This window comes from Apteryx rowi, unplaced genomic scaffold (assembly GCF_003343035.1).
Source record: "Apteryx rowi isolate R43461 unplaced genomic scaffold, aptRow1 scaffold_47, whole genome shotgun sequence".
NCBI lineage: Eukaryota > Metazoa > Chordata > Aves > Apterygiformes > Apterygidae > Apteryx > Apteryx rowi.
In genome coordinates, this window is record NW_020450727.1 from 3,035,751 (window position 1) to 3,062,543 (window position 26,793).

Here is a 26,793-nt window from a genome sequence, read left to right on the forward strand (position 1 = left end):
ACAGCCCAGCCGTGGGCCTGGCAGTGGTCTCCTGACATGGACCACTGCAACACCTGCGGCAACACGGGAAGTTGAAAGGAGGTGGATGCAGGATGACTCCCTGACTGTAGCAAGGCTACCCTGGGCATGGGGAGACTAGGGATCCTGCCTGTCACCCCCACCCTGCCACAGCTGCCTCCAAAGTCATCCTCACCACTCCCCCAGGTGAGCCTCCCACTGCTTTGCCTATAAAGTGGGTCTCGGCCACTGGCCCCCACGAGCCCAGAGCACTAACCTCTCCCTACAGACAGCCTCCACCCTGCAAATCCAGGGCTGGGACAGTACCTCTGATCCCATCCCCACCAACATGGCTGCGACAAGGCCTCCTGAGGAGGAGGAAGAGGAGGCAAGGAGGGGGCAGCGCTGCCCTCACCTCTGCCAGAGCCACCTCTGCTCCCGGACCATGGCACTGAGTGACCATGGCAGGAGCTTCCCAGCCACCTACTCTTAAGAGGCTTCCTGTAAAGACGAGGCTGTTTGAAGGCTGCACTAGTATTTGGGACAGGGGTTGGGCTGAGGGAGAGACTGGTTTTGGAAGTGGTTCGCCAGCTCCCCGGGGAAGCAGCAATGAAGCGCACCATTCTCAGCACTTCATGGTGGAGGGGCCTGCCGTATGTTTGCAGTGAGAAAAACACAAGGGGGAAGATTTGGGAGCCCGGGCGGGGTTGGGGGGGCCAAGGTGCACAGGGAGGTGCCAGTGACTCCTGAGTCAGTGGCCGCGTGGGAAGGCACAGGGCTTGGAGGTCTTCGGCCATGGCTGCCTCACTGCAGGCTCTGCACCAAGTCAGTGTTTGAGACCTGGACTGGGAAGGAGAGGAAAAGGATCAAGGAGAGTCAGGATGGCCTTTCAACCAGACCTCCTGGGGGAGCGGCATTAAGCAGCTGGGTTATTCCTCGTCTGTACTGCAGTGGACTTTGAAAACCACTAGTACAAGAGCATTTTGCACTATTTCTCCGCTCTCTCTCTCCCCCCCCCTTCTCTTTTTCTCTCCCCTTCCCTTTGAAAACTTTCTCTTTTTTGTTGTTGGTTTTTTGTTGTTGATTTTTTTTCCCGAACGGAGCATTGTATATTTAACAATTGACAATTCACCTTGCTTCCAGACCGCTGTCCTGGCCCTGGCTAGGAACCTTATGTACTGTGCTCCCTTCCCTAGCCCAGCCAACAACCCCATCACTGCCACCGGGACAGACGTCACCACGCAAGTTACCTACCATTATAACACAGTTGTTAACACACCAGATTCCGAGTTTCCTGCCTGGTTTTTATCTTTAAGCAATACTCACTACACATTTTACGGTAGCTTTTTATAGCTTTACATACATACGGTAGCTCTGTTGTTTCGTTTTGTTTTGTTTTTGTTGTTTTTTTTTCCAGTAAACAAGAAATACTCATAATCTTACTGGTGGGAAAAAAAAAAGCAGTTTGTGAAAAACTGACAATGGAAGAAGAGCTTAATGCTCTGTTTAGCATTTTGTACTTAAAAAAAAAAATCTCACATTTTATTAAAAAGTGAAGATTGCTGTATACTATTTATTCAACTTATAATTTATGTTACTCTTTGATCTTTGTCTTTTCTCATGACAAAGCATTTATTTAATAAAGTTATGCATTCAGTTAGCTTGTGCTTGACCCTCATGGAGTGTCTGTCTGCCGGGGGCCAGCAGTGAGCAGCACCAGCTAACGAACGTGTCCCAGCCGGCCAGTCAGCCCTCACGTTTTCCAGCCATCAGCATGTGTGCCCTTCAGATGCCCAGCCAGCCAGAGGTAGGATTATGGGAATGATGGAGGGAGGTACAGGCAGAGGTGTAACATGGTGGCAATGGTTTAGGAGAGCTTGCTACACTGGAGCGATCTGCTAAGGCAGCCATGCAATGATAAAAGTGCAAGCTGGAGTATACAGCATCCTAAAAGTGGAGAGCAGCCCTGTTTTCATTAGCACTTTCTTCTCAAGGATGTGGCACTGGCTTAGCTCAGCCTGGGTTTGCATCATCCTGGTCCTCGGAGGCAGGTGACGTGCAGAAGTCCAGCACCCTTGCTGCAGGCATGGCAGGGATGGCTGGCAGAGCATGTGGCCAGTGCCTCCCCACAGAGATGCCCCTGCTGTGGCAGGACCCACAGTAGGGCACCCTGAGGGTGCAGCACCTGCTTTTGGCCAGCTTATGGTGGGGAGGGAGGGGGAAGAGGAGTGGCTACAGGACAAGCTGAGCCCCTAGCTGCAACCACAAATTGAGTCCAAGATTTGGGCTCAGACTTGAAGTCTGAGGCTCAAAAATCTCTGGGCAGCCAGAAGACTTGCCCAAACATCTGGCTGTGCAGGAGCATCCCTGCCCGGGAGCCCAACCCAGCATGGCAGTTGTCAGCAAAGAGCTAGTCTCAGCCCTTGGGGACCTTCCCACTGACACTGGGTCCAATCTCCCCTCCTACCACACAGCCACCACCCTCCAGCCTCCCAAGAACCACAATCTTCTCACATTACAGCCTCACCCCTTTGTCTCCCCCCTTCCCCTGTACTGTCTCATCCCCTCCACCCACACCCTAGCTGTCAGCATTGCCCCATGCACCCAGAGGTTACGAGGGAGCAAAATCGGCCCCTTTGGCCGCCAGTGGGGACTATGGGTTGCTGGGGCATGAAGACATGCCTTCCCCACCCGATTTGCACTGCACTGGGACAGCTCGGCCCCCTCCCACCCCGTAGCACAGCTGGGGCTGAGCTCAGGAGAGCGAGGCAAGGGGTTTGCACCCTACCAGCACTGCCTTTTCCCCCCCGCAACATGAGGCCGGGCCTGCTTGGTGCTGTCGCTCCCCCCGGCACCTCCCAGTGGGCCTGGGAGCCGCACGGCGCTGCAGCTGGCACCAGGAGGCGTGCGGAGTCAGGCTGCACTGCCTGCACTGCCTGCACTGCCGCAAGACAAGGAGTCATGACTGCTGCAGCTTTCAGCCACACAGGCATCGAACACAGGCTTATCAGCCCAAAAAGTCATTCCCCCGCCAGCTATTGGGCCAATAAATCATACTCCTAGCCACAAGCTATAGCTATATAGATGCATATAAATAGATAGAGCTATATGTAGATATGGATGGAGTTTTATATTATAGAGTATATTTTATACTAGTGTATAATTTGTATGCTATACTAAAAGTGTAGTCTGCCAGTGTCTATAGTTGTGCACATGTACATCAAAGCTGCTGGGGTTTCTGCTGATGACTGGTTGCTGATGGCCCGATCACGCACCTGGTTACCTAGAGCACAGGGTGCATAAAGCAGACTCAGAAGAAAACCCAGCACCCAGGATCCAAGCAGTGACACCTTCACATACAGACACCGAGGCCATGCCACGACCCTGATGAAACATAACCAGAAGCTCTTTGCTCCTCCTCCCAAAATCTCTCTGCCCCTCTGCAGGGAGCCTGRCTGGYTGTGCTCCCCCTTGGCTGGGCCGAGGGCTCCTGTCCCCCCAGGTCTTGGCCCAAGTGCAAAGGCTCCTCCAGCCAGCTCTGCTTCTGCCCTTCCTCTCATGGGAGGGCAACACCAGGCATGGCCAGGCTCTGGGCTTGGGCACCTCTGCAGTCCTCCCTGAGCAGGACGCCCCTGTCATGGAGCTGCCGTCAACTCCTTCCRCAGGCACAGTAACAGGGTGTTATTAAGTGTTAATTTTGCTCCTCTGCCCACCTTCTCCCTCTCCCATCCACCCCCACGCTTCCACCACTCTGTCCTACCTACCTCCTTTCCAGCCCAGCGCTCTCACTGCCTCCTTCTCTGATACATCTTCCCGCTGCCTTTTGGCCTCGTCCTCACCCCCAGGCTCACTCCCTGCCTTGCTACCTGCACCTGTCCTATTTCCTTCCCTCACGCAGTGACCATTTTTCTTGGGTACTCTCGCCTCTGCCTCATGAGACATCCTGGCATGGGGTAGAGAAACCAAATGGTGAAGTAGCCTGCTCTTTTTGCCTTCTTTGTGAAGGCCAAAGGAAAATAGCAGCCATCTAGATGTTGCAAGGCCAGGAGTCATACAGGCACTGAACGCCCAAAATGTTCAGCTGATAACATCACTGGACACCATTGGCATCAGCGTGCGATTTGGCTGCCAAAATACCTCTGGAGCCTAGGCATCACACTCCTTGTATCATGCACATCAGGGCCAACACTGGGTCTCTGCTACCTGTCATTCATCTTCTTCACCCACCATGCTTTCAGGACCCTCGAGGCTGCTCGCTCCCAGGCTTTCCCTTTGCTAGCAGCATGTTGCAGTCCCTGTGGGAAGGAGCACATACAGCTCCACCAGCCCAAGGACTCCAGCCCAGTGGTGCCTGCACAGTGCCAGCAAGGACATGGCTTGCACCCACGGTGCCTCACCACAGCCTGCACGTGCAGCCGACTGCCTGGCTGGAAGACAGGCTGTGCAAGAAAGGTGGGGAGCACACACAACCCCCCCAGAAGCCTCTCCAGCTGGACGAACACAGCCAGATGCAGTCGATCCTGCCGGTCGCTGCCACCGCCATGCCAGATGCTGCAGCTTCCCAGGCTCAGCATCCCTGGGGACACCATCCCAGCCCTGGTGCTGGCACTGGCATCTCTGAGYAAATGCAGGGGTCAGTCCCATCCACAGCATGTTCCTCACRAGGGTGCTGGTTAACCCCAAGCCACACAGGGCCTCTCCCTCAACGCTGCAATTTTAATTGAACGCAGCATGCTTTTCTTTTTTTTCTCTCTCTGCCTCCCCATTGTGTCCCAAGCCCTGAGTTGTGCTGTCATGCTCCCTTTGGCACTGCCCCTCACCCTGGGAGAAGGTGCGGGACCTTCAAGGACCTGTTTTCAAGGCCCAGTGAGCTGAGCAGCTCAGCCACTGGTGCCACGGGCATCCTCGCCTGCACCACAGCCCAGGCCTCCCTCCAGCCAGCGCTGCAGCCCATGCTGGGTGAAGACAWAACACAGAAACACTAAGGCTGGATTTTCAGCCAGCTCAAATTTTGCTTGCTTTCCGCAAGCAAAGGGAGGGCCAGCTGGATTTCTCCGTGCAGCACACTGTTCAGCCAAAGCACTCTTTGCACAGGATGCAGAGGAGAGCAAAAGTGCTGCAAGACTCCTAGAAAAGCCTAGATGAAATCATGGAGAACAGGCCCATCTGCTGGCTGCTGAGGAGTATGATCGGACACAACCACTAAGTCAGAAAGCGCTCAAAATACTAAGCCCTGGAAGCTGGGAGAAGCCGAGCTCCCTTGTCCTCTGCCTAAGTATCTGCCAGCAGGCCCAGCTCTGGGCAGGGCAGACCTTTTTGTGGCCTAGCAAAGCTGCTCTCTCACTCACCTAAAAAAATGAAGGGCAGGAAACTGCTCACAGGGGCCTCTTGGTAGCTTAGGCAGCTCCCACCTCCATGAGCATCACACTGCCCTCCTCCCCACCAAGCGAAGTGCAAAGAAACCATCCTTTTCCACAAAAYCTGTTTGCTGTCGGGCAGAGGGATGGTCTCAGCACACGTGCCATCCAGACACTGACTCAAGAGCATTCAAAGACACCAGTTGCAATTTACAGAGTCACAATATACCATGTGTGGAGCAGAAATATAGCAGGCCAGTGGGGTGAGTGATACCGTTTCTTCCCCGCTCATACAACTAGGACCAATAACGATAAAAGGACTAACTCCCACTGCTGCTTGTTGGGCCCAGTGTTTACAACACCCCTAGGACAAAAGCTGAACAGGCCAAATGTGTGTGATGCATCAGGCAAGAAAACATGTTCTATTAATAGAGGGGAGTGGGAAGGGGGGAAGATGACAGTTTTCTGGCATCCCCTTTAATTTATTCCAACTTTATGCAGCTCAGCTTTTCCAAAAGAGAAAAGAAAAACACAAAAGAAAACTTCCTGATTCCTAAACCAAACAAAAAGTACAAACTGCAGATGAGAGCCAGCATGTGCAAGGTTTACATGAAAAAAGCCTTGGATGTTAACAGAAAACAGGTAGCATCAATTTTTACAGTTACTTGGATTTGCATGCATGTGCATTTTCTTTCGCTTTCGCGCTTTCCCTCTCATACACGCACGCACCCCCCCCCATACTTCCCTACCCCGGCCCAAAGGAGATCCCATCCCTTTTTCCTCCACTGCCACTTCCAAACTCCTGCATGGACATGAGAAAGGGCTTCGTCTGCAGAGACTGTCTGCGGCATTTGGATCTGAAACGTGGAGCCAAGAAGGGGAAAGGAAAAAAAAAAAAAAAAAAGCAAAACCCAGCACTCCCCTCCCTCCAAAACCCAAAACCTCCAAAACTTTTTGTTTTCCCGTGTTCGAATCAAAGGCCCCAGATGAGGTGTATAGCACAGGGATCCTGCTGTGCCTCTCCTCCTGCAGGGTTCAGTGCGAGTTTCTGTGTGCTTGCAGCTACCGGCAGCCGTTCCCACCACGGTTGGGCCCTAGGGTTCAGACCCGCACGGTTCGAGGCTGGCGAGCTCTCCCCCCTCACAAGTAGAAGTGCCCCATGTGCCCATGCCCCGCAAAGCAGCTCATGCACCAGCATGTCGGGGGCAGCTGCGTCCTCCCCACCCCGACATTACTGCAGGCAAGCGCTGGCCCACAGACAGCTCTGGGTCTCTCCCCTCTCGCCGCTGCAGGCCCCGGTGCCCTCCCTGCTGCCTCCTGGGTTGGCCCTGCTCCAGGTGACCTTGTCAAGCTGGGCAGTGGTTTCCCAAAGCATCCCCGTGGGCTGTGGGTTGCTGCCCCATGCACAGCCCCGTGAGCAGGCACTGGCGAGTGCAGCCCTCCCCAGGGCATCACCGCAGGTAGGAGCCCCCCCGCAGGTAGGAGTCCCCCTGCACCTCCCTGGGTGGGGAATTCACCCTGAGCCCCTGGAGCAGCCGAGCTTGGAGGCCACAGTCATTACTTGTTTGCCAAAAAGTAGGAGATGCTTCATTTTCACCTTTGGTTTCATCTAGGGAAAACCCATCCAAGGGTCTTATTGTAAGAACTTTTGCAATTGCTCTGCAAATGGTATCCATATTAAAAAAGAAAAAAAGAAAAAAGGAAGGAAGAAAATAATAAAATCTCCTTGCTTAGGCGACGGGGAAGTTATTTATTCTCAGCATCAGTGTGTTCTGTACAGAAACAAATCAACAGGTGAAATAACGGCAGAGACACATCTGTCCTTGGAGCGGCACATCCAGTGCGAAACCTCTCAGCGCACCTGGAATTGCTCAGATTAAACCTATACAAATGTGTGTGTGGGCAGAGGGGGTGCATGTGTGTCAGGGCCTTTACAAAGCATGATATATACTGTACTGTACTTACAAAAAAAAAAGAAAAAGAAAAAGAAAAAGAAAAAAAGTGTGTGCTGAATAGCAGATGCTCACTCTAGTCCCAAGCGAGAATGGAGGGACAAGGGCAGCTGCTTGGGAGTGCAGGTTTTAGATGGGTTTTATCCTATTTAGAAACAAAGAAAGAATGAAAGAGAAAGAGAGAGACACTCCCTGGCTTGTTATCCTAAATCTACACAGGCATCCTTCCACCCGGCCCCCGCAAGCTCACCACAGCTCCCTCAGCAAAAGCTGATCCTAAGAAATACTGGGCACTAGCCCTCCAAACCCCTCAAAACCCAGCCTTTAACCGCACCGTCGCCCCAGGCCCGTCCTCATGGCCCAGCGGCGGGGAGCCGGCTCCGGCAGGGCCAACTGCACCTCAGTGCCGGCTGCAGACTCGAGGCGTTTCAGGGAGGAGGGGGCCGTCTCGTCCTGTCCCTTTCCCTTGCCACCGCTGCCTCCGGGGACATGGGCGCTATTGCACTGGCGGGGTCCAGCTGGGAAACCCAAGGGGCTTTCTCCTCCTTCTCTCCCTTCCACAGCGTATCCCGCGCCAGGATGAACACCACCAGCAGATGGGCTAACGCGGCAGGGCCGGCAGGACACGAGGAGCAGGCGACACAGTATTTACAGTCTTTGGTCTTGGGGAAGGCAGGGAGGGAGGGGGAAAGGGTGCATTTTTGTTTTTTCCCCCCTCCCGCCCATCAGGAGCAGTTTTGCCTCTTTGGAGGCATCATGGCAGTGGCAGCCTTATCCCCGCCAGCTGCCGCAGTGGGGGACAGAGCTGGGAYGTGCCGCAAACGGGCAGGGAGGGCAGAGCTGCAGGGCAAGGGGCGAAAAAAAGACCGGTGCTCTGGTTTACGTTGGGTGAAAGACTATAGGAAAGCAGTCCCTTCTCCCAGCAATCCCCCCGCTGCCCTTCCCCTCCCGTCGCCCCATCCCTCCCCGGGAACCTGGCAGCAGGGGAAGGAGGGCAGCACGCGGGACCCAACCCCAGTCTCGTGCGGAGCCTAAAGAACCATGCTGAAACCCATGTAAAATCCGGCATTGGGGCCACGGCGAGCTGCCTCCCACCAGCAGGATCACGTCCGGCTACTGGCTCCGCAGGGCGTGTGCTCCCCGGTCCTCCTGCTCGTGGGCTGTGTAGAAGAGATGGCACTCGGGGTCCCCGCGGATGGTGGGGGCGCCTTGGATCACCTTCCCATGGATGGGGTCCACACACCAGCACTCGCCGCGCTGCCCGTTCACCGACATCTTGCACTGCACCGAGGGACAGAGCAGGAGTGAGCCGGTGGCCGAAGAAACGAAAGAAGAAAACTACACCCCCCCCTTAACCCCCCCGCTGAAAGCCCGAGCAGGGCTGGGCTTCATTTTGGGATTCAGCAGGGCACAAGTTCAGATTTAGGCAAGACTGAGGGGTGCCAGACTCGGCCGCACCAGGTCTGTGCTGCGCCAGCATCACTGCACCAGGTCCAAGCTGAGGGCTGGACCTCTTCCCCCAGTGCCATGCTGGGACCAAGCAGCTGATTTTAACAAACCATGTAAACGATCATCTCCGAGACTCATCACCCTCTTTCAACCGTGGTTGAAAGCAATCCATAGGGTCAAAAATCCCTGGGGGGAGAGGGATGAGACACATGCTGACACAGGGCTTGTGTAAGCTTCATTTCATCTTCAAATTGGGCTAAACAAAACAAACATGAAAGCAGGGCCCAACAGACCCAAACATGTCTGAAACGGTCTCAGTGTGTCCCAGCCCAAAGCCAGGGACCATGGCGTGTCTGAACCTAGACCCCAAAATCCCCCCCAAAGCCTGGCCTGGTTCGAGAGGAGTTTCTTGATCTAAGGGCTGTCATCCACCTCTCATCCCAGCAGAGCTGCAGGCACTTTGCTCTGCCTGCTCACACCTCCGTCCCCCGGAGCTACAGCCCTGAACAGGGCACAGCAAGAGCCAGCCCCCTCAGCAGTGGTTACTCCAGCGCACCGGGCTCTGCGTGCGCCTGCTAAAGCTGAATTCAGGCCATTTCCTGCAGCTGGACCAAGGTCAAAATGCAGGCTTGTTCRGGGCGATAAAAAGCAGGAAAAGAGGGGAAGAAAAAAACTCCCCAGCATGAGACTGCATCCAGGCACCCTCCACCCCAGCGCTGGCGCAAGGAAGGTGGGAGCAACTGGGAATGCTTTTGTTGGCACCCAATCTCAGGGCAGCAAAYGAAAACGAGCTGACACTTGGCTTGGGAAACCCCAACGGAGGGAAAGTGGGTTTCAAGGTGGCCTTAGCTTGCCAGGCCAGATGCAGACGGGTTGCAGGGGGGAGCCACGAGCAAGGAGGGCCCCAGCCTGGGGGATGAAAGGCTCCCAGCTTCCCCAGTGGCCTTCAGCAAAGTGCCGCACAAAGAGGGATGGAGGAGCCTTGGGGACCTACGTCAGGGAGGTCTCATGCTGACAGGGAAACTGAGGCAGGGGGAGACCTGTCCAAGCCCACCAGGCAGCACTGAGCCCCAAACCGGCCCTGRGAGGCTGGGCCGGGCTCTCTGCGCTGCGGGGGTTTTGTGGAAGACGAAACTGTGTCCAGACTCAAACCTGCAATCAGGCAAACACATAGATAAACCTGATCTAAAAAAGCCCATTGGCCCATGCAGCTCCTGGGCTGCAGCTCTCTGGAGGCAGACAGGGATAAGCAGGCCTGTATCGCGTTGCATTTGCCTTGTTTGGCCTTGGCCAGGGCAAGACAGGGAGGAGGGACAAGTAATTTTTTGGTCCCTTCTCCCTCTCTGCAGCTATGGCCAATGTGCAATCATGCAGCCCTTCCAGGTGCACTCGAGCACTGCTGGGTGAGGCAGGGAGTAAGTGCCCAGGTGGGACAGGGGAGGGAGGAAGATTATCTCAAAACAGCATGTGCTTTTTTTTTCTTTAGTGCATTTTTTTATGCTCCTGATCAACGAGTGGGAGTAGCTCTGAAAAAAGAAAAGGCTCAGCCCTGAAAACTACAGGAATTCCCGGGTCCCCTCCACAGGATCAGTTATACGTGGCCAGAGGGGGTGCTTGCATCCAGGTACCATTCGCTCATGGCTACAGGGCAACCCTGGACGAGCTGGTGTTTGGCTGTCTGTGAGCTTTCTCCCGGACGCAGGCTCTTTTGTGGCACCTGGTGCTTTCTGAGACCCCGTGACTACTCCTCGCATGCCAGGGGTAGCATTTGGCTCTGGCACAGGCTCCCCTGCGCTCTGCCCTCAGCACCTTGGATGCACTGCCGCGGAAGGAAGGATGTCGTGTGCTTCCCCTGACTCCCAGGTTTCCATAGGCTGGGAAGAGAAATTACTAGAGCATTTTTGGTTGTTGTGCTTAGGGAGGAGAAGTGAGAGAAAAGCAACAGATGGAGGAGCTTTCCACGGCAAGGAGAGAGAAGCCAGTTTTGTCTAGCTGCAAAGTTTTGTTGGGCAAAACACCTCAGGGAAGATGCGCCCAGGCACTGGGATGAACTGGAGAAGACAGGAGGCAGGCAGGGTGCAGGAGCAAGCTGCTCTCCTGGGCGACTCAGTTAAGAGCCTCCGCCCTGTGCCAGGAAAACCTGAGCATGCTCCAATTTTAAACCAGAGCAGGAGGTTCACCTCTCCCATCTCTAATGCCACGTCTCTCCCAAGGCCTGTCCAATGCTCCCAGCTCTCCCCGGCTCCCCTCTGCACACCTCCTGGCTGACCCACTAGCTTACAGCTGGCCTGCAACAGCCAAGGGTGGCTGCAAGGGGCTGGCAGGAGCACAGTGGTGATACAGAGTTCACCCTGGTCTCCCACCAGCTCATGAACGATGGGCCTGAAGCCAAGGAGTTCATCTGCAAAGCAGCAGACATTTAAACCCAGGACAAGAGTCGACTGCAATGAGTRGACAATTATGCAGTAATACTCCTAACTCTTCTCATTATGAAACCTTCATTACACAATGATTTAATTTGCAGTGAAATCACCCAAATGTGTGTTACACTGCACAAGCAGTGGGGGTAGGTGGAGGCCCAGCTTCTGCCCAGGTAACAAAGGTGAGAAATGCAACTGCCCTGTGCTCTGGGCCAGGCAGACAGGCAGCTCCAGAGCCTGCGTCAGACCCTAGGTGGGAAAAGCTGCACCCAGGGGTGACTCCCTGGTGACTACAGTCAGAGTGACTTGCTATCTTAAGCACTTCAGTAAAAGGCCTTGAGCTAGATGGGTAAACCTGGCCAAAGCAATGTTGCTCAGTGAGTGACGGTACTGGGTGATACCTACCTTCTCACCTCTGCATCTTCCCTCATCTCTTACATAGTTTCTTCTCCCCTCAACCTACCCACATTCCTGGCCAATGTCCTTCTGAGGACATGCCTGGAGGAGGTGTCTCCCCAGGACTGCTGTGACATCCTCTGCAGAAGGGACCGCCACAGCCATGAGTGTGACGTACAGCCTGTACTGACAGACAGGCCAGGGCTTGGGCTGCCAAGCAGCCACTCACAAGTTCCTCAGGGCAGAGGTGATACACCGGACCTGGACACCAGGAGCGCCCAGGAACAAGCCCTGAATGAGGGCCGAGGGCTGGAAAACTCCCAAAACAGGTCCAGAAAAAGCACACCTGAAGCCAAACCTGTGCCTAGCAGCCTGCCTCCACGAACAGCATTCATTCATAGAGGAGAAATCAGCAGGGCTCACTGGCTCCCAGGCAGCCCGGACTAACCCAGGCACTCACAACCATCACATGGGCACATGCCGCCACCTTGGCAAACTGGTGTACCCAGACCTCAAGCCACTGATGACACACAGCTAGCAGATGAAGCAGACCCTTAGACAAGAGAGGTGGCGCACTCAGCTCTGCACCTCCCCGTGGCCGAGTCCTTGCATCCTGCGCTGCAAGAGGTGCAGCGGTGTCTGAGCAGAAGGCTCGCAAAGCACCATGGTTTTGTAAGAGCTGGAGGCTGCTCTGACATCCCATGGCCCCGCAGGGGAAGACTGCGCAATAGCCTGGCAGACAAAATCCCTCCCTGGCCCTTATCTGGCTCTACGTGAGTGGTTTGTGAAAGATGCTAAATGCTAAACATTAAAGCAGACACAAGGCATTTTTTCCCTATGCCTCAGTCACTGACACCTGCTGTTTACACATGAACAAAGCCAAGTCAGAATTCAGACACACATTACATAGAGAGTCATTTGAGTGGTTTTGGGGCCCATAATCATCTTCAGAAGGGTGCTGCATCCCAACCTCACCTCATGTGCAAGGAATCTCCCCAGAACCCCGGGGACTGGCCTCGTTTTGTGGAGGAAAATTAGTCAAGTGTGCTAGAAACCATTCTGACCTCTTTCTGCTTTGTCTGCGGGACTGGCCAGCATTCAGCCCCTCTCCACTTTTCCACTGTGGCGGGACCCAGCTAGGATAAGACTTGGCTTAAAGCTCAAGAAAATAGACCTGGACGGGTAAGTGGATCTCTAGGGGAAGAGTGAGCTGCAAACTAAATGGGTTTGTCATCTTCAGGGGGATTCGTGGCACCGCTGCACCTTGCAGAGCTGCCCCAGCCCAGCTTCATGGGCCAGCTGGGACTTGGGGACATCCAGCGGAGGGCTTCTGCACGTTGCCGAGTCGTGGTCCCCTCCCCACTCAGCTCCTGGGGAAGCTGCTGCTCCACCAAGCAGGCTGCGCGCACCACCTGAAGTTGTGTGCATGGCTGTGAAGGTCTCCTGCTGCTGTGAGCATGCATGTGTTTGCCCTGGAGCTCTCCACGCACGCACAAAACCTAGCGTGCCACTGCACACGGCCAACGCACCATTGTGTTTGTGTGGATGGGGTGCCTGCACACATCCCTGCTTGCAAGCCCATGGCTCCAGATCCATTTAGGCATCACTGCCTGTGCCACGTGTGATATTTGCTGTTTACCTCGTGCCTCACACCGAGTGTGCGACATTAGCCCAGCCCTGAACTTTGCGTGTGTCCTGAGGCTGCATGTGAGGGAATGTGTGCTGAGCCCACGGCTGCTGGTGGGAGCACAGCTGGCCTGGGGACTCCCCCACTTGCCTGTTTGAGATTGTACAAGCCGTGCTTGTCACAGTTGGGGATATGAAGGGAGTAGAGGTGTTCCAGGGGACCTCGCTCATCTGGCAGCCGCATAGTGGAGATGCGCTCCAAGACCTGATCCAACTCCTGCTGACAAGGAGTCTGAAAAAAGCCAAGAAAGCAGAAAACAACAACAAAAAATCAGGGCAATGGGAACATGGACAGTGTCAACGCCTCAGACAATGGAAATGCCAGTAAAGATGACCATGGGACACCCCGCACACTTCCCTGTTGGGGAGGCTGAGCCCAGTCCTCAGGACACAGGTTTGCCACGAGCCTTGCTGCTGGCACCTGCAGTTATGCCGGTGCTGGTGAGATGAGAATCCCACTGCTGTGCCTGCCCTTGCTCCCAAAGTCCTTACAAGCAGATGGACACACAGATGTATGCACGGAGATGTACACATCTCTGTGCACATGCACCCCGCTGAGCATATTTGCATGTGGACTCCCTGCCTCCACACACATTGCTTACACCACCATCTCCATGCACGTACACACATGTTCAACACCTTCATACCATGCACATACCCCACACACTGGTACACACATAGATCCCATCTGTTACACACACAATTATCTCACACCCGCAAACGCATCTCTCTTACACAGTATAAACAAAGCACAGCCTGGTCATGAAGCGACCGTGACAAAGGACAGTGCCAGGGAAGCTTCGTGGAGCAGAGGGCAACGTTGCCTCTGCTTATCAGCTACTTTCCTCTTTTGTCCAATTTTGCTTACAATTTGCCCACTATTTTCCTGTATTCCCAAGCACCAGGCTCTGGTACCTTCACTTTTCCTGAGAAACATGAAGAGGGAAGGGACAACGGGCCAGTTGCGAGCGGTTTTGCCCACCCTAAGGTCCTGCACTGTGGTGGAGAAGCAGTCCCAAAGAGACGGGGCTCCTGTGTGCCCCCACACCCCCAGATTACAGCCACCTGCACCCCCAATGCACAGCAGGATTTTGCTCTCCCCTCTGCCATGCACCCAAATCTTCACACTGCCAAGAGCCAACATGACACCAGATCGCAGGCCCTGGAGACACTGAGGAGGGGAAGCTTGAGCGATGCTCCCGTGGGTCTCACTGGCTAAGTGATAGGGTGATGCAGAGTGATGTGAAGCAGGGTTCACTCCCCCCCCCTAACTCGGACTGACCAGAAGGGTCCCAATGGGCACAGCCCTGCTCCAAGACTCGTGACATGATTTTGGCCCAGAAGTGCGCCTTGAAATGCCTGAGACCTCGCGGGAGTGGAGGGGAAGCCCCGGGGACCAGCAGCACCCAAAGAAGCGAGGCATCGCTCTTGCTCCTCTGACTCCCACAGCAGCCTCAAGCCAGGGCTCCCAGTCAAGGCAGCCTGGCTGAATTCGGCCTAATGTTAGCCGGCACGAGCCTGCCCCTCTGTGCTTTTGCATCGCTGGCCTTTCTTCCAGGGGAGCAGCAGCAGCAGCACAGGGGCTCTCCAAGCCGGCAGTGCCTGCGCCATGCCATGGAGCTGGGTCTCCCACACACAGACCAGCCAGTTAGGCTGGATTTGACCCAAGCACTGCAGAAGCAAGGGGATCTGGGGTGACACAGCGAGTGCATGTTGCGGGGACAGGGCAGTGAACCTCTGCTTTGCCTGTTTCCCTTGGAGGAGGTGAGGGCTCTCCCTTAAAGCTCCTCTCTGTTCCCCTGCTCTCCCCCTCCACTACAGATTGCCCTCTCATTTGTAGAGATATGTATTATGGGCATTTTGGTGTGGCTTTGCATCCCTGTGCTATCCAGTTGCCTTGACCAAGCTGCCCACTAGAGGGAAACCATAGCCACAGACTGGAGGGCACAGAGATGGGGACAGGGAAGGGGACAAGGAGGACACTGGACACTCTCCCTGCTGCATGCCAAATCACAACCCTTCCTAGAGGACTCTGGCTCCCCTTGAACCTGGACTGGGGCTGTCCTGCGATGGGCAGAGGCCCCTCATAAATCCCCTTGGGTTTTTCCTGGCAGTCACTTAGGGAAAAAGGGTGTGAGAAAGCCAGGCTGTGGGCAGAGGGCACGCTCGCTCCTGCTGCAGAGGTAAGTGTTGAGTCAGCAGGACCCCCCCCCTCTTTTGTCGAGGTGTAGTTGCAATGAAAATAATGCCTCCTCGCTAGGAGATTAAAGTTCATCAGATGGTGCGTTCAGCCTCAGCTTCGGGCCAAAACAAATGTTTGCTTTGCTTTTCTTTTTTCTTTTTCCTTTTTTCTAAGACAGTTTGTTGCAAATGTCACTAAGGCTTTTGCATTCAGCATTTCCCAGGCGAGCCACAGCTGCCTCCATTAACTCCCTCTGCCCTTGTCTCCCTCTCGCACGCGCTCTGCCCACTGACCCTGCCTGTCGACATTCGCGACTTCTTCGAATCTTCATGGTTATGATGGGGCTTGCTGACTTTGCCCATTTGCCGCTGCTGCTCATTCACTTTCTCCCTCATAACTGCCAACTCCTTCATGCCTGTTTTCATGGGCTTCCTCCCTCCTGCTCCGCTGAGGATCCCTGTGGTGCCATCCACGTGGTTCTCGGCAAGGATTGCTTCTGACCGGTCATCACCACCATCTGCAAGAGAGAGGGGAGAGAAGGAAAGGGTCAAACTTGGCCAACTGCTCTCTCACGTGTTTATCCCGTCCTGGATCGCTTTCAAGCATGGCTTGTTACCAAGCCATAAAATCTTTGCATGCAAAAATTTTAAGTTGCATTAGCCCTTTCATCTGGAAGGTGAGAACAGATCCTTTCATTCTGGAGTTATTACCACACTAAAAGACAGTTTAGAGAGCAGGGGAAATCACTGCTGGAGAAGTTCTTTCTGGTTTTTCTTTGACCTTCTAAATTACTTCCCAAAGAATGTAATTTTCCCATCAGAAGTCCAGTTGGATTAGTGATGCCAAGTGTATTCGAGCTCCAAAACTTAAAACCACAGCGATTAGTACCAATACCTTGAATCCATCTATCATCCCCCAGAATATCTCCAGGAATACTTACTCAATATTAATGTGCTAAAATAAATTCTCAGGACCGCTTTCAGAAATACCAGTCTCTGTTTTATGGCCACCCTAATTTCCCTCAAAGATCCTGCCATTTCAGTGATCCTCCTTGCCATATCTTTTTTCACATCATTTGCCATATGGTGCATTACTCATTTAGCTTCTACCTACTTTTGCATTTGGCTACTTCTTTTGACTACAAGACAACTCCATGTGTCCTGGGGTCAACTCTGCCACTGCTGCAAGCCACAAGACCCCCAGGTAATTTGGCTGTTTCAAAACCAGTTAGCAAAAAACTCAGGATAAACACTGAGTTTTTTCAACCTCCTCCACCCTCTGCTTTGTGCATTTTCCCAGTTCACTGGGTGCTGTTTCTGTAATAAATCCTTGCCAAATTAGAACATGGTGGTCACTGTTGCAAACACCGGTCCTTTTGGACTTTGCGGTGAGAGCAAGGAGAGATCTCAAATCCTCCCACTTGCACCAGAAGCTCAGCAGGTGATAAGGCTGAGTCTCCTTGGTGCCTGGCAGTACAGGGCTCCTGCTCTGGTCTGGCCGATTTGCAGAGAAAGCTGCAAAACCACATCAAACACTGACATTGGAGCTAACAGTGAAGCCAGCCCTGCTTTAAGCAGGGGGTTGGACAAAGACCTCCAGAGGTCCTTAGCAACCCAAACTGTGATTCTGCACTTGCATGCACACATCACCTCTCACTACAATAACCCAGGCCATGCGAAGTACACCTCTGTATACAGGACTTCTTCAGCAGCATGACAGATACCACGTAAATGACAGACCAGGCCATTCTGGTCCTACAGTGGTGACAAAGTCTTTTTCAACATACAGAGGAGAAACTGTGGCACTCCAGCCTCCCAGCATCAGCAACACAACCAAGATTCGCTCTGGCAACTTTGATTTCAACTGCCCAGCACTCCAGACCTTAGACACTTGTATAAAAATAAAGAAATCACATTAGACTGTGCGTGATGGGGTGCAAGCAATGCTCACATAACGAGGCTTCATTTATGGGCCTGTCTTGCTTCTTGGAAGACTAAACATGCAGAACACTTAAAGATTTTAACATTTCCTTTCTGTTAGAAGCTGCATCGTGATGTTCTGTCAGGGCATAATTGTACTGTCATGACACAGAATGAAAACCGTAATAGCAAGCGTTTTATTTCTGTCACAGCTTTCCAAGCTCTTTTCAGGTATTACGACCCCAGGCTCACACGTGAGGAAAACACCAGAAGAGCCTTGTCTAAAATCACTCAGTAAATGCATGGCTGCCTGCAAACGGATCACAGGCTGGTCCAAGTGGGCTGGACCAAAGCACCGCCCCAGCTCAGCATCCTGTCCACAGCTGCAACCAGGAGCAGGTGCTTAGGGACACATGTTGAGGGATCATTCTCACCCCTCCCCCAGACCAGCCATAAAAGCACTTTCACAACTAGAGACTTCATCTGATCAGCATTTAAAGGCCACCAGTAGACTCATCCTCCATGGATTTATCCAGTCATCTTTTGCATTTCTTCATGTTTTTGGCCCCAGATCTCTCAATACTGGGATCCTCCCACTTCCCAGCAATACTGAATGTGTTTGGTTTGTGGGTTTTTAGCTGCTTAGGTAGCAACTGAAAAGCAAACACAGGGCAAAATCAATGTGGTGAAGTCTAGGACTTTCCTCAAATACGGGTTCCAGACAAGAATTCAGATGGTCAGGCTTGACAGCCAGATGGGTAAACTCAAAGTCTGGGCTGCTGCCCGACGATTGCTGTCTAGCCATTGCCCTAAGGCTGGGTAAGGAATATTTTGAGCAGGAACCTTCTGTTTATTCATCAGTCTCCTCTTTAATTAGAAACACATAGTGAGGAGAGAGAAGGCCATGAGATTGCCCTACACACAGGATCAAACAAAAAATTACTGCGTGAAAGATAGGTAAGGCCCACCCAACACCAACTCCCGGCAAGCCACTTCAGAGGGTTTTAGCCTCTTGATGTCTTTTGTCCTCCTTTTCTTGGTGGTCCCTCCTCAACAGGAGGAAACGAGCATTGCGTGCCTGCCCCTTGCAACAGCAGGGCAGCACTTCAGACGCACTGCAGTGACATTACTTGGCCCAGTTTCTCACAGACTGTCCCCATTCAGAAAACTGATGGTACGAAGTGATGGAAAAGCAGCATATCGAAAGCAGGGCATTTCCTGATCAATTCTTGTTCCTTCCTGCCTCCAACTAAAATATGGAGACATTTGCCCAAATAAGCATTGCTCTAGTAAATCAAGGCGAGCTGGTAAGCCTCTTGTCGGCTGATTCATTCACAAAACCTGCTTCTGATAATATTTTTGCTCATTTTTCTTGCTTTCCAATGCTAACAAAGATCAGCCCAAAGAAAACCACTGATGGGAGCTGAGCGTGCAAGCCCATGTGTATGAACACACCCAGGGATTGGTCTTGGCTCCTTGGGCACCATCACAAGAGTGAACCTGGAACAGAGGCCAGAAAGAGCTTGCTGCTATCAACTGCAAGCAATCCTCCCTGACGCAGAGCTAGCCATAGCGATCTGAGCCCTTGCCTTGCTGCTAAGCCCGATTGCTCCACCTGGAGCTGACTCCAGAGCCCCAGGAGAGGTTTTTCCTCTTCCAAATCCTAAGCTACTCCTTAGGAGAAAGCGCTCGGGACATGGTATAATCACAGCTACTACATGGGCAGGAGCCAGGAGCTGCCAGTTTGCTCTCTCCTCTTGCTCACTTTCATTCAAGCCAACGAACAGGATGCTCCAGCAAGCAGGGAAGGGAGACGGGACAAAAGAAGTTGGCCTGTTGTGGAAAGCGCTGGCATTTCTGTAACATCCAGGCTGTGTGCAAGGGAGGAGGCTGAGCGTCAGGTTTGACAGACCCCATTTCAAAGAGCAAGCAGGAGCCAGGCAGCAATGGCAAGAGCAGAGAGAGCAAGCCTCAAAGCGGGGAGAGCACGCTGAGAGCCAAATAATGCCTTTTACAGCCAAAAAACTCTTTAACACTGCCCAAGAGAAGTGAGCTGTGCTTACTTGCTTATGACTCTATCCATGAACCAATTATGCCACTCACTAACCCCACCGGCGTGGGATGGGCAGGTATGCGATTGCCTTAGATATACAACTCCAATCCATTCGTCATCCTGGCAAACGCCCTTTTGCTGACCAATTTCAATTCATGCTAAATATATCTGTGAATGGAATGGTGCCAAACTCCAAAACAATTATGTTTTATAGTTCTTCCATTTTCCTATGGCATGTGGAAAACATCTCCTGTGCTATTCTAGATCAAAAGGTAGAGCGCTTTGTGCAGGGTGGGACAACCATGGCAGGAATCAAAGCAGATAGCTGAAGTTCTCCTGAACACTGATGTGGAGCCCATGAAACACCTCACTCAATGCCAAGAAAATGATTTCTTTATGGCCTTTTTCAAGGAAAATTCCCATTGGCTTCAATGGGGCTAGGACTTGGCTGAGGTAAAAGCATATTCAAATGGCCATCAGCTAATGTTTGTAGTGAGCTGCACAGTCTCGCCAACATTTTCAAAAGCAGCTACCAATTTCCAGCATCAAAATTTGGGGGAATCTGATTTGAGACCTCTAGGCATCTCCGACAAGATGGCTGAGAAACAGAGAGCTTTAAAAAATGACCCGCCACTTCCACAGAAACAACAACAAAAAGCGCCATGCAAAAAAAGGCAGCTGCCTGAAGTTAAAAATACATCATTATCCTTTTCAAGAGTCCCAAAGTGTATCTGGGCTGCAGGACAGGGCTCTGGCCAGTAGCACTCACTTAGTGCAAGAGGGCTAGCCTGTATCACAGGGGTGCAATGCACCACGCCAGCAACCGCAGCCTCTCTCTCCAGTGCCACTCACTCCCTGGGCTTGTTTTCCTTTGACAACAGTTTGGCCGGTGTCAGATTCATTTGCTTATCTGTCCAGGGTGTTCACTAGTGTCTAAGTGCTGATTAAGGTCCCAGACCTGCAAAAAGTTACACCCAAGTGGCCTTCGACACGCTGTCTGGAGCGTCTTTATCCGCTGGCTCTGGTTTCGTGGCACAGCAGGCTGGTGGGGGCCGCCACGGCCGGCTTACGGCTCACTCCTGCAACCATCGCAGCCTCCTCGTGCCAGCATATTCCTGCTGGAGACATCAAAGCCTTTTACAGCTCATTAATTACCCTGGAGAAAGAGGTTTTCTTTCTGAGTTGCAAATAGTAAAGAAGGAAGGCAAGGAAAAATTCGAGAGCATTGCCCAAGGCCACGCAGTGAATCCATGTGTGAACCTGGGAGTTGGGAACCCGTGCTCCTGCCCCAATCCCTGGCAAGCACAGCACACAGAGGAATAGGTATGGCCGGGGCTGCAGGCAACATGACATCCAAAGAACCTTTTTTCACCCCAAGCAGAACTTTCTGTCTTGTCTGGCCCTTTTTCCAACCCTATCTGTCCTTTCAGCCTGCAGTGGCAGCAACTTTCCAAATTTCAGGAAGAGCTGAGTGCCTGTTCTGTGTTTTGCTTGCCACTTTTTTGTTGCAAGAAGCAGGACTCCCCCTCCTGCTTGTACTCCCAGTACCCATCCTTTGCAGCCTGAGAGCAGCCAGGGCCTTTAAACCTGATACACATGCACCAGCAATGGCCCCAGACTTACTTGCAGAAAGGTGGGGAAAGTGCAGACACAGCCTGCAGCCCCTCGTGACCTCTGTCTGATCAGCCTGCAAAGTATTTCTAGGAGTGCCCTGGGCAAAGGTTCCTGTTCAATAGTCTGGTGTGGGTGTTGTTGACCTGGAGCTCAGATACCTCCGAAAACATTTGCCAGCAGGGATTGTATTAGCATTCCAATTTCCTCGCAGCAGGAGCTGCCAAGTACAAAGTCCCCCCCAGGCCCTCTGGCCCATCCTACCCCAAAAAGGACCAAGGGTTTGCCGACAACTGCTGCCAAACTGCAAAGCGCCGCGCTGGTGCACAGCATCTTTCAGCACTTGGTCGGCTGTGGAGGGGAAACGCGGGGGCACTGGGACACAGTACGACCCTGTGCATGATCCAGCTGGGCTGGGATGTGTCTCTCCGGAGGCAGAATAAACCAAAGCAGCTGCTCAAGTTTCACTCTCTGCTTCGCACCAAAAAAATAAAAATGCAACTGGAAAACGTCACAGAGAACAGAAAAGGGAGCACAAGTGATGGGCTATGTAGAAGATGGGTGCAGGAAGAAGGGATGCAGGAGCAGGAAAAAAAAAACCTTTACCCCAGAGCAACATCTCTCTCAGAGGCCAACTACGGCTGCTCAGGGAAGGCGAAGAAACAGCACAATTATACATCAGTCCAGTCCCAGTTTTCCTCCCTGCTTCTGGCAATCAAGAGCTTCCTGAGCCAAAGGCTGTATCTAGGCTGTGTTTAATAGTCACCTACAGGCCTATTACATGCATCTAATCTCTTCTGGGCCTCATTTGTACTTCTGGCTTCCACAGTGGGCCACAGCAAGACGTTCCCCATTAAAAGCTTGTGTAAGGTGAACAGGCCCTTCCTTTCCTTCTGCTCAGATCTGCCACATGGCTGTTTCACTGGGGAAAAGGGGTGTGTAAGGGAGGGAGGAATCACAAGCGATGCCTGTCTGGTTTCAGCCCCAGAGCCCTCCTCTCCCACCTCCAACTGGTGCTCTTCTTGCCCAACCTGTGCTGCTTAGTGGAGATGTGGCCGTTTCTGCACGTCACGTGTCTCACACAGGATACAAGGCTGGAGAGGAAGCTCTCCCAGTGTACCCTATCCCCCTGCAGAGCCAATTTCCCTGGGCACCCCAGAGGTGTTCGTGCCGCCCAGCTTTGGGGGGGGGCTGGCAGGGAAGGCTGGTATCCCCAGTGATGCTGGACAAGGGTGGATGCACATGAGACAGCTTTGGGAGCTGGGCGAGCTCAGGGTAGTTCAAAGCATCTCTCCACCTGCCAAGGAGTGCCTCGAGGCAGGTCCCCACTGCCCTCTCCCTGCCCACACACCCCTGGGGTTATTTCTCTGAGTCAATGCGCTCGGCTGTCAGGATGCGATTGCACACCATAGACTCTGCAGGCAGAAAATTCCCACTTTGGTCTCCAAGAGCTTGTTTTACCTCCATGATTAGTTGCCCACAAAGTGCTCCAATCTCTGCTTCGGCCAACCGGTCTTTCTATAAACACCCTTTATTTTTGCTGTCCGATCTTTTCAGCCCATCTCTACCAGCGAGGAGGGCAGGACTCGGCTGGGAACGGCATGTTCTGGCCCGCGGTTGCTTAGCAAGCTCTTCTCCTTGCCCTGAGCCACTGGCACCGAGGGGTGATCCAAGGGGCACCCAGTGCCTTCCTTTGGCTCGGGCATCTCCCAGAAAATGCTTTATGCTCCTCCAAGCGCAGGGGAAGTTCCAAGTCAACAGTCGTGGCACGGCACGGAGCAGCACAGCTCTCTGCAGTCCACTTCACTTCCTTTTCTCTGCCTGGGCTGCACGGTCCCTCTGCCCATTCCCAGTGGCTGGAAGAGAGCAGCTTTCCCTCCTCCAGCCACCTAGATCCAGAACTGAGAAAAACTCACAGCCCTCACAGAAAAAACACAGCATCCTGTTGGTGCATCTGTGCCCTCATAGCACCCAAACTCCCCTGGTAACCTGGAGCAAGCACACAAATGAGACTGAAATGGTTCTGATACAGTCAAGGGAAGAAGAGGGACTAAAATACCGCTTCCCCCGGGCTTTGCTTCAAAGTGCCCTTTTTTGTTTTGTTTTTAAATCATGTTTGTAGACTGGTTTCCCAAGGATACAGCACTTGTGCAATAACACTGCCCGCCTATATGTGTTTCTGCATGTGCATGTGTTTGCATGACTGCCTATTAGTCCTTTAGTCCTCCTCCCCCTCCACCTCCCAATATATCTACAAACACGTCAGCAAATGCCAACAAAATTTCAAATAAGAACAAAATTTTCAAAAATAGTAAGTTTCCACCATTTCATGGAAATGTGCGGCCAAGGTTGAATAGATAAAATAGCAGGGTTTGTTTTGTTAGCTTTCTGTCCAAACGATTCGACTGATGGGCCATGTAGCACATCACCAGCCCACTCTGTGTGGGCCCAGCAGAGCACAAACCACCACTGGGGAAGGTCTGCTCCAGTCCTCCTCCAGCCAACAAGCCTGCAAATGTTGTTTGCAACATCCTGTTCCCTCCTGCGCCAGTCGTTTACTTTGTGCCAAGAACGATAAGGCAAAATGCTGTTTGGGTCCCTCGAAAACACAAGGCAACAATTCTCAAGTCCCCTCACTTACCCAGCTCCCACCTGCAATCGCTCTTCTTTTCCCCGCTCACCCGAGCCACACTAGCTTGTTTCACTCGACTGGGGAAGCGCAGAGCTGCAATAATCATCCCCAAGTGAATCTACAGCAGACACACGCCAGGCAGCTAAAAAGTGAGGCTGAGGAGCCAGTGGGTCTCAGCTCACAGCTGGTGACAGTGCTTTTGTTCTCACCTTGCTGTGCAGTGAGTGACCCTGGGCAAGCCCTACTCTGTCTCCACTTACCTTCTGCACCAGGGGGGATAACTCACCTCCTTATTTTCCAGACCAGTTTTTTTAGCAGTGCCCTGAAAAGCGGCTTGTAAATGCTACGTTTAGATGCTTTTGTAGGCTCCTGCTCAGCAATGCATGTAAGCACATGCATAACTTTAAGCACGTGTGAAAGCAGCTTGCTCAGGGAAAAGATGTTAACGTGTTTGAAGGGTTGCGCCAAACGAGGCCCTCCGAGCTCCCTGCCACAATCAAAGCATTCCCCCTTGTTACTGAACCATATCTCAGCTCTTCTCAACACACTTCCCTGATTAGCCCTCCACAAAGCTGCAATCTTTCCAGCCAAACCAAACGAATTAACTTGAAAACACTTCCAAGCTTGTATTAATTGCACTGCAGCTTCCCTTTTTGACCTTGACCCCATCTGTAAAATCCCCAGTGCAGTAGCTACTTTTCAGTCATTAGAGGCTTCTGCCCAAATGAAACGAGCTGTTAACTTTTCCAGTGCAAGTCTCAGACCCTCCTTCCTCTGTCGTTCTCACACGTGTGGTCTTCAGTGTTCCAGCCACCCAAAATCCTGCACTGATTTCTAATACAAATTCAGTTCCTAAATCCTCAGTTCCTATGAATTTCCAAAATGAATCTGGACCACAAAACCACCTCCTTCATTTCCTGTAGGTTTTACTGCTGTGTTAGAACTTCCTTAATTTCCCCAGCTTGCATTAGAAAATACAGGCTCGTCTCTGAGCCCAAGCCTGTCGAGGCTTTTCCATCCCACAGCCTTGACAATGTGAGCACAGAAGAGCTTTACGTACTGCAGCCTCCGTGACAGTGACCCAAGTTAATTACTAAAGTGACCTCTGTTTGGCATCGGGATGTTGCACCTCTCTTTCCTGTTGGAGAGCCAGAGGCTGGCAGAGTCAAGGGAGCTGTGAACCCACGTGAGGATGATTTTCAGATACGGTACTCTGCAGCCCATCAAGAAAGAAGAGAAGATGCTCTGGAGAATGGTAAGTCTTGACAAGAACTGATGAAGAAGTAATGATCCATTGGACACACAATCATGAATAAGAAATTACTCGCAAAATTCAAACTAAACTTTTCTGTCCTCCTTACACATTTTTGGAGAAAGTATAATATACAGGACCTATTTATACTCTTCTATTTTTAGATGATTACCTCAAGGTTGAGGCAGCGATAAGCAAACAGCAACAGTTAGCTGGAGAAACACTGTTGAAATCAAATCAAATCTGCACCAAGGAAGGAGGTGCAACATGTCTCTTGGACTGCATCTTTTAGTCAAATACAAAGTATCTTGTTCCAAGCAGAACTGGCTGAAGGAAATTTTGTGGTCTTTATCATACGAGAAATTAGGCAAGATAGTTTAGTGGTCATTTCTGGCCATAAAAGTTCTCCATCTGCAAAGTAATGCCCTCAGCCTGTTCTGGCTCCTTGAGGACAGCTTAGCTCACCAGAAAGGTCTTCCCTGGCTCTAGCTCCTGGAAACCCAGTTGCCCCCTTTGGTGCTCAATCACAGCTCCCATTGAGATCAACAGCTGGTGAAGAAATGTCTTGGGACAGAACACAACCAGAGGAATCTATGACACGGTGTTCCTGCATGCCTTCTGGGAAGGTTGTGGTTGGTCAGAGCTGCCAACAGTCTGACCTTCTGCTCCACAGAAAGGTAGAAAAACTTAAAAGTTGGGAGGAAAAAATACTACAAGTAAAGTGAAAAAGAAATAAAAATCCCAAAAGGTCAGAGCGGTGCCCCACCCTGCCTGCGAGAGCCGTCTCTCGTCTATCTCCGATGTTGCTCCATTCCCTTCTCAGCCACACTGGCTTCTCCTGTTATTATGACTATTGCATGCAAATGGAATGGACTTCAGCCATTTGTATTACTAGTTTTTAAATAACATCTCACTTTTCCAGTCATTTTTCCAGACGGCAGTTCAGTCCAGGGCTCCCCTCACCACCCACCCAAATCACATTGCGCATTTCCTCAAAGTCTGCCTTTTCAAAAAGCACTATTATTATGGTAATTCCTTTCTACCTTCTCCTCAGAAACCCTGCCAGACCCCAAATGCAATTACCACCAGTGTCACCTTGAGGTCTGCTGGACCTACTGTCCCCATGCAACACCCTGGCTGGGCACCAGCTCTTGAAGCCAACATTGTGTCTGTTTTTTCCCCTGGAACCTGTGGTCCCTAGAGACATAGCACAACTCTCTCTGAATAAAAATCATGTAGCTAAATTGTAGGTGGGAAAAGGCAATAACTGCTGTACTTCAGTTGTGAGCTCTGTTCTGCCCACCAGCATCTCCCAACTGTGTTGGGTTTTCACAGATACCATCCTTCCCTCCTCATGAGGGCTATTATAGAGTTGCCATATCCCACATTTAAGTCCTGAGTTGAGCTGTTCACAGACAGTGGCTTTTTCTCATTTGGTGACCAAATTAAAAAACTTCACAATTGTTTCAGGTTATGTCAAAACACTTTTTTCATCTCAAACGGAGCTCCTGGGGCAATATTTCACTCAGTTTTGGAGTCACTTTGATGGATTTCTTTAACCCTTGTTCTACCCTTCTCCCAGCTCAAGGAAGAGCTAAATTCTAATCCTCACATTAAAGTAGGCTGTGAGGAGGGATTGAACCTGGCCTCACATGTGCATTTACCATTTACTGAAATAACTGCCAGCCTCTGACCATGAGGTTCTTATCGATACAAAACTGCTATTGAAAAAAACCACAAGTTTTGCCCAAATTGAGACTTCAAGATTGTCCCACTGCTGCATGACATGTCCACATGCGCAATAATTTCATGAAGGGATCACATTCACAGACAGGCTACCAGAAGGCAGGAGTTTACTGCAGATCAGCTGATCTGTAGTAATGGTTT

The 26,793-nt window shown here is 52.0% G+C and overlaps 1 protein-coding gene across 1 annotated transcript in view; it reads right to left on the bottom strand.

Annotated features, from left to right (window-relative positions):
* Nucleotides 1-8,404: 8,404 nt before the first annotated feature.
* The window catches only part of IGFBP2 (insulin like growth factor binding protein 2), a 104,726-nt gene continuing 86,337 nt past the window's right edge, over nt 8,405-26,793 (bottom strand). The window contains exons 3-5 of the mRNA XM_026078017.1: nt 15,733-15,956; nt 13,349-13,489; nt 8,405-8,587 (exon numbers count right to left, since the gene is read on the bottom strand). Of these exons, the coding sequence (XP_025933802.1) occupies nt 8,420-8,587; nt 13,349-13,489; nt 15,733-15,956 (533 nt within the window). The 3' untranslated portion in view covers nt 8,405-8,419. The remainder of the gene's footprint in view (nt 8,588-13,348; nt 13,490-15,732; nt 15,957-26,793) is intronic.